General features: G+C 33.6%; 1 protein-coding gene across 1 annotated transcript in view; it reads left to right on the top strand.

The window, feature by feature from the left end:
* LOC137620741 (KH domain-containing, RNA-binding, signal transduction-associated protein 2-like) overlaps positions 1-6,788 on the top strand; it is a 585,605-nt gene extending 578,817 nt beyond the window's left edge. The window contains exons 7-8 of the mRNA XM_068351118.1: positions 567-628; positions 5,752-6,788. Of these exons, the coding sequence (XP_068207219.1) occupies positions 567-628; positions 5,752-5,846 (157 nt within the window). The 3' untranslated portion in view covers positions 5,847-6,788. The remainder of the gene's footprint in view (positions 1-566; positions 629-5,751) is intronic.
* Positions 6,789-7,239: the final 451 nt, after the last annotated feature.

Below are 7,239 nucleotides of genomic sequence, written 5' to 3'. Positions count from 1 at the left end.
TTGAGATTTCCATGATTTTATTGCTAATGCATTTTCTCGTCATTTCCTTGTCCTGGTCATGGCATTATGCTCTCAGTAACCTGTACGTGTTTATATTAATAGACTTTCTGGATTTATATAAAAAGAAATAGGTGGCATGTGAGTTTAGAAAAATACGAAGATTTTAGACATATTACGGGTTCGCTATCATCAGATAATGTGAAATCATCAAATTAAAGCAAATTGAAAGCACTTTCATAAAACCTTTACTTTTTAATAAAATATCTTTTGCCAAATTAAATTTTCCAAATCACTAAGTTTAGTGTTACACTTTTAGTCCTTGTCGTCTATTTTAACGTAATTCTATCAGTAAATAACTAATCGCCCATCAGTCTTACCAATAAACACAAATTTAGTTGACCGGAGCTATTATGTATAACAAATAAATGTCTTAGAATAAAAAAAAAAAATAAAAAAATGTGGCCAAGGAAGGCCCATTTTTTATGAGGTCCACATGATGCTATTCATTAAAAACACTTGCATAAACAGTGAACAGACTTGAATAATGAATAACAAATGTATGGCAGGTACGGGATGTATGACCATTTGACGGAGCTGCCAATTGCTGAGGGCGCCGACGACGTGGCTGGTGAGTGATTTAGGAGTAGGAGCTTTGAAAAGAAGAGAAAAATAATAATTACGTGATAAAGACAAGTAGAAAATAGGGAAAGTCATGACATCTTGGAATTGTTAAAATCATCAAGACGGAAGGGTGATAAAACATTATGAAACATAGGGAAAAGATGTTAGTAAACTTACCCGAAAGTAGAAACGAGTAGAAGGAAGCCTTGCTGATGTGGCGAGGGAAATTTGAATACACTTCATCTATGCAGACAGGAAAATACTTTTTATATTTTCAGAAGAAATCGGTCTCTTGAGATATTAATCCGGAGTTGGAGGTCGAGCAAAAAGGAAGATAGATAAGGTTGGGGCGGTGAAGGTGAAAATAAGAGATATTTCAAAAAGATTCTTACTGCAGTATTTAAGGACTTGATTGTGTGGTTGTAAATTGTAGTTATCTAGTGGTTTAATTTTCTTTTATATGCGTTTCATTCACTTTTGTTTTATTAGCTGTTTATGTAACTGTGTGTGAGACCATTCTTTTTCATAAGAGAGATCAGTTTCTGTTTTGAAATGCGTCAAATTCTTTTAGAAAAATGACTCCACTTAAACTGGGGGAGAAGTTGATGTACATGATCTGTCACTTTTCATTTTTACCGCTCTGGCGGGCCAAGATTAATTTGACAAGTTAGGTGACTGATCGCGGCGAATACTGAAAGCTTGGTTCTTAGCTTTGGGCGCAAACATGCATTTTATCCTTACTTAATTATGCACTTTGAATGTTGATCAAAGACTGACAATGATTAGATAAAACTTTCTATAAATTACATTTGAATTCTTCCACAGATAATTAGAAACCTGAGCACATAAACTACAAATACACTTTATATTAATAGTCTTTAAATACTTAGTCTTCACGACGTTGATAATACTGTATTTTTTTTTTTTTGCTGAATGTTACTGAATCTTCTGTATGTTTTATTGCCCTCTCTCTCTCTCTCCCTCTCTCTATTAAAGCTCCTTGTGTGTTGAGTTAGGCTAAAATGCATTAAAATTTGTACTATGATGAGATACAAAGGTGGCTTAATGAGCAAACATCTAAAAAGTCAACTTCCCTGTAACATTTCCCTCTTCTCTGAAGCCAAAGCCTTACCAAAAAAAAAAAAAAAAAAAAAAAAAAAAAAAAAAAAAAAAAAAAAAAAAAAAAAAAAAAAATTCTGAAGCCAAAGCCTTACAAAAAAAAAAAACAATTCTGAAGCCAAAGCCTTACAAAAAAAAAAAAAAAAAAAAAAAGTTCTGCGCCGGCAATATGGCCGAAATTCATAAATTCAATCCTGTCCCCCCAAAAAAGAACACAAAAATGGTTCCTCTAACGTTACGATGCTATACTTTACGTGTCTCGCATTGGAGGGTTATCAGAATTTGTCTTCTTGTCCATCCTAAACAGTATTACCCCACCTTTTTACCTCAAATCGAAAAAACTAGTTTGAATCTCTCATCATGGCACGGAGTTCCACAGTCTTTTCTATAGAATGGCCACTTCTCGAAACCCTCTTAGTCTTCGTATTATTTTCTTTCCTCTTACCATAGTAAAAGTCTTTGAAACTACTTGCAGCTTACCTTCTGATCCACTGGAATTGTCAACCTTCTCTATGAGTTTCCGTGAGGCCTTTTGTTGGCCAGTCCTTCCTTTTATTTTTACCAGCCTTTTTTTCGGGAAATTTGGTTGTTATATATACCAGTAACTATGTACAATACATTTATATCCGAGGACTGTAAGCAGTGCCTGGCTTACTTTATCCCTATTACTTATAAACGCATGTGTATCACTTCACTCATACTCTGCAAATTAATTTCTAGTTTATCTGAGAAGATATCACGCTGTAACTGATGGTGCTATAGCTGTCACTTTCCTTATTTGTAGACGTATCTTAAGGGAATCTTTTCTCTTCCCTAATAATTTCTGTTTTTCGTTAAAGGCCTCTATACCTTCTTGTCCTATCTATCTATATACCCAGATGATTTTACTCCACGAAATATCGTCATTTCTTTTAACCCCTCATGGAAACGTTTAATTGGACTGGCTCAGTCCTACACGAATCTGGGTCCTTATGAATGACACTTTGTGCTTCCGTTTTCTTAATTTCATACATCTTTTATCTTCACAAAAGTTTGAAAAAATTCAGTCAAAACTTGAACGCATTGGCAGGATTTGATCGTGTAGTGCTGCATGTACAGCATTCAACCCTGCAACTACATAAGAATTTGGACTTGTGTTTCTTGTATAGTCTGTTATTTTATCTAGGGAGGCTCTGTCCCCATCATTGTTCTTGATATAGTAAAGACAGGTTTTCAACTCCTGCCATGAAATTGATTATACTAAATTTGTAGCTTTCTGGATTTCCTTATCGGATAGTAATATTTCTATCACACGTTAGCTCCTATATTGTTTGCCACTTGGTTGTGGTAAGTCCAGTGTGCCTCACTAAGACTCTTACACCTGTCACACACAGACAGCCACATCCATTCTCGTTGTCACGCTGTACACATCAAACTTCTCAATCCCATATACATAGCGTGGCATCTACGGACTCTTCTTTTTTTCTCTTTTTTTTTATTCTTTAATATCATACACTTAAAAGATGAGGAATATACGTGGTCTGTCATAATATTTCCTGAATCCTTTGACCTGTGTTTTTAATATGATGGTTTGTTATCCATATTAAGGGACACTTTAATTGGTAATTATACTATCAACATTCACTGAAAAATAATTGCTTAAATGGAACATTCGTTGCATTGGCCCTAGCTAACTCATGTAGCTAAATTTAGCTATGTTATCATGTTTATTCTCCTAAATTCGTCTTAGAGCTTCAATGCGTTCTGTTCTAATGAAATCTTTGTCGACTAGGCGTTCTTTATTTTCATAAACCGATGGAATTTGTGAGAATGACACAATTGGCTTTATTGTTTGGGTAGCTCTTAAACAAACAAAAAAAGTATTATCTGTTCATTTGATTAAAAAAAAATACATGTTCTATGTCAGCAGCTTGAAAGAGCTTGAAAAATTCATGAAGTAAGAAATTAATCTCATAAACAAAGCTCGGAAACATTTTAATGTCTATATAATCCTTTCCATATTAATTTTAAAAGTTTTCATTTACTGGGAATGCAAATCACTCTTATGTAAAATCACTTGCATTGCTGTCCATGGATAAAACCCACAAATTACCTTTTGCGACTCGCAATTAATGTCAACTAGTTTGTGCAGATTTGTGTGGAGTCGTAATTTCTAAGGTTATCAGCAACTGATTATTTCGAAGAAGTGCAAAAACCCATCCTATTGAGCAGTTACGAATAAGCCTCGTAAACTGCAAAAGTAAGTCGAAGTGAATATACAAAGGGACAGAACGATCTGTAAACTTATTTGTTTTTAAGTCTTAAAACAAGTAGGCGAGTTCTTCATCTTGTTCATTTACTTGTATGTAATAAAGATATTCAAGTGTTATTTACAGATTAGTGTATTTTGATTCAAACAGACTTTATCTGAAGATTCAGAATTTCTTGGGTGCGGATTCCAGAGGCTCTTTACTTGAAGCTTGTAAGTATTATACCTGTCCACTAGAAGGAATATGAAATATGGAAAAGCCTCAAAATACCTTCACGAAAATGAACAAGCGTTGATATTGAACGTCAAGAGCAGGACGTAAAAGACTTAGTCACTTGTTATCTGACATATGCTTTGATATGTACTTGCTGGAAAAGTGTCGATTAAAGCTCTTTCGATATAAGAATTGACCGTATTTCTCAAAACAGATATTCAACAACAACAAACATGTTGAGCCACAGTTATTTAAAAACTGGAATACTTCATTATTACATTCCCACGTTTGGTACTGACATATTAGGGTTGATATTAGTAGATAATATACACCATCTGTTGGATTTCATTACATAACACTTCCCATAAAATCTAACTCTGTCTGTGGTTAGTTCCCGATACTCAGTGTTTCGAGGATTTTTATTACTTTCTCCACAAGCACGTTGACTTTTAAACGCATTTACTCAAGACTTACTTTTTTCACTAATAAACTATTAGTACTTTGGTCTTTTCATATTTCTGGTAGATTATGCAGTATTGTTTTAAATGTTCAGACTACCGTTTTCATCAAGAGCTGTGTGTATGTATGTATGTATGTATGTATGTACTGTATGTATGTAACGTCCCCAAATGTGATAGGTAATGGACAAGGCATTTCTAATTCTAACATATTTACTGGATGGAATCTACTATTAGGAATTTTTCTTCGGCCGATAGTCAAAAAAAGCATTTACGGATTTTCGCTAAGATATCAGATAAAAACTGAATTAAGATAAACTTAAAAACAATGGAAAAAGAAACAGATCTTACACATAAAGATTACTGTATTGGTATGAAATGAAAATGGGGTTTGAGAGAAAGTTTCGATGTCAGATTATATGCAAAAGTATTAAGTAACATTTTGGTTGCATGAAAACTATGTATAGTACATATAAGTGATCAAAACCTATTTTATGGTTGAATAGTGAAAATGGGCAATAGAATGGAAATATTTCAATTTCGCCACAGGAAATTTATAGCAACTTGAAAAATGGGCTAATCATTAGACGAGTTTCTATATAAACAAAATAAACTATTCTTTAAGGAGAAATCTTATATTTTTAATAATATTGACATCAAAATTAATCTTATTTGTAATAATGTAAAAATGAATCTAAAACAATTATTGGTTTCTAATCTGCAACTGTCTTAAAATCTAAGCAAAATAACCATCCCAGAAATGTTTGTAAGCATGCATAAGAATCTTTTCTTAAAATAGATGTAAAATTGTAACGCCTTTTTCATGACCTCTTTTACCAATTTGTTTTAACTTTTGGTGTTTTATAAACTGGGTGTCTTGATTATGACTTAACAGTAAAATGATTTTATTTAAAATATTTACTTCACAATTATACGTACATGGAACCTTAAGCTTTTAATACCATAACACTAAGACAGTGGTTTTCTCTAACTATTGTATTACAGAAACTTTACCACCAATAATTATGCATTTCTCACAATTTGTATCATCAACTGACTTTGTTGTTGTTCTTGTTCTCGTTTCATAACAGGTCGTGGAGCAGGTGGCGCCCTCAAGGTGAGCAGTCCAGGCGACAGGGCTAGGTTTCGCCATGACCCCTACCCTCGCGTTCCATCATCCACATAAGCTAGAATACCCAGCCAAAGAAGTATCACACTAAAGAAATATATGTATATTTACAGTACATATATATATAGATTAATCGAGAGAGAGACAGGAAATCTTGGTTTTCCCAAACACCAATTAAGCTTACCCCGAGTCGTCCTGAATGTGAAAAAGGTAGTCTCCAGAATTTTATTTTCATCTGTTTCGGTTTCTTTTCATATCGCACGTTTTCTCCCATTTCCCTTCTATTTTTCCCCTGTTTGGAAATTTTAAATTCAACTACTCAGTCCGGTCATAATTAGGCAAATAGGCATTTGATAAATCTGTCTCCGTCTCTCTCTTTTCCTTCATCTCAATCCCACCAAGTGTTGTGAATCTAACGTCATAATGAGGTGCTTTAATTGTGAATTTCAACAAAGAAAATTGAAGACAACAAATTCTTATGTCGCCTGTTAGTCCGTGCTGACACGAAAAATAATTGTAGTGATTTTATTTCTATGTAGCCTACGTAGATAACAGGGATTGAAATATCATCTCTCCTGTGAGAGGGAACTCACGACAATGACAGTCAAGGAAGAAAGTCATGCAGCTATTCTTGTACGTGTTTGCAAGTATTAAGGACTGTGACATAAGAGAGAAAGGTAATTTTGTTTTGTGTAAGAAGTCCTCACTCGTGAATTGATGTGATTTCAAGATTTTGTGTACTGGTGTGTACCAATTTTTTATCGTTTCAATTGTTTTATCTTGAAATTTTTAATGCCAAGAGGACGATATCTTTATTAGGAATGTAATAACATTGTAGTCATACTTTTAAGCTAGTCAGGTCAAACTCGGTCTTCAGTTTTGTCAAAGACTTAAGGTTTCAAAAAAAAAAAAAAAATACAAACGCTAATGCCTTGTCATGCGGTAATGATTACGAGTTATGAAAAGAAATATCTACCCACTCAGATTTTGATGGAGATTAACAAGGAATCTTATTTTAAACCCCCTTTAATAGAAAAGAAGAAATTGCTCAACAACTTCATTTGCAATCGTCAAACTAATTTTTAAAAATATTGCTTTGTACATGAAACACGTGTTTCAGCATATTTAGTTGCACATATGAAACCTAGTAAATACAAATGACCCTTGTATTGTACCTTATCTTTCTCAAGATAATCTATCTTTGCCATCTTGCATAATTTGTCAGAAATTTTTGCATGCGTTTAACATCGAGTTTCAATAACTGCACATTATTGTCATGAAAGAACAGTCTGCCTTTTCTAGGTAAAGTAATATTAATAGTGCCAAAGGTTTGAGAATATGTTTAATAAAACTATCCATCCAACTTATGAGAGACCCAATTGATGCGGAAGAAGCACCCTTCAGTTAGACTTGTGACTTTAATTATATATCGGCTGAAACCATGAAAGAG

The sequence above is a fragment of the Palaemon carinicauda genome, chromosome 27 (assembly GCF_036898095.1).
Source record: "Palaemon carinicauda isolate YSFRI2023 chromosome 27, ASM3689809v2, whole genome shotgun sequence".
Classification (NCBI taxonomy): domain Eukaryota; kingdom Metazoa; phylum Arthropoda; class Malacostraca; order Decapoda; family Palaemonidae; genus Palaemon; species Palaemon carinicauda.
The sequence above is the reverse complement of the archived record's forward strand: the minus strand, read 5'-3'. Positions and strand labels throughout refer to the sequence as shown.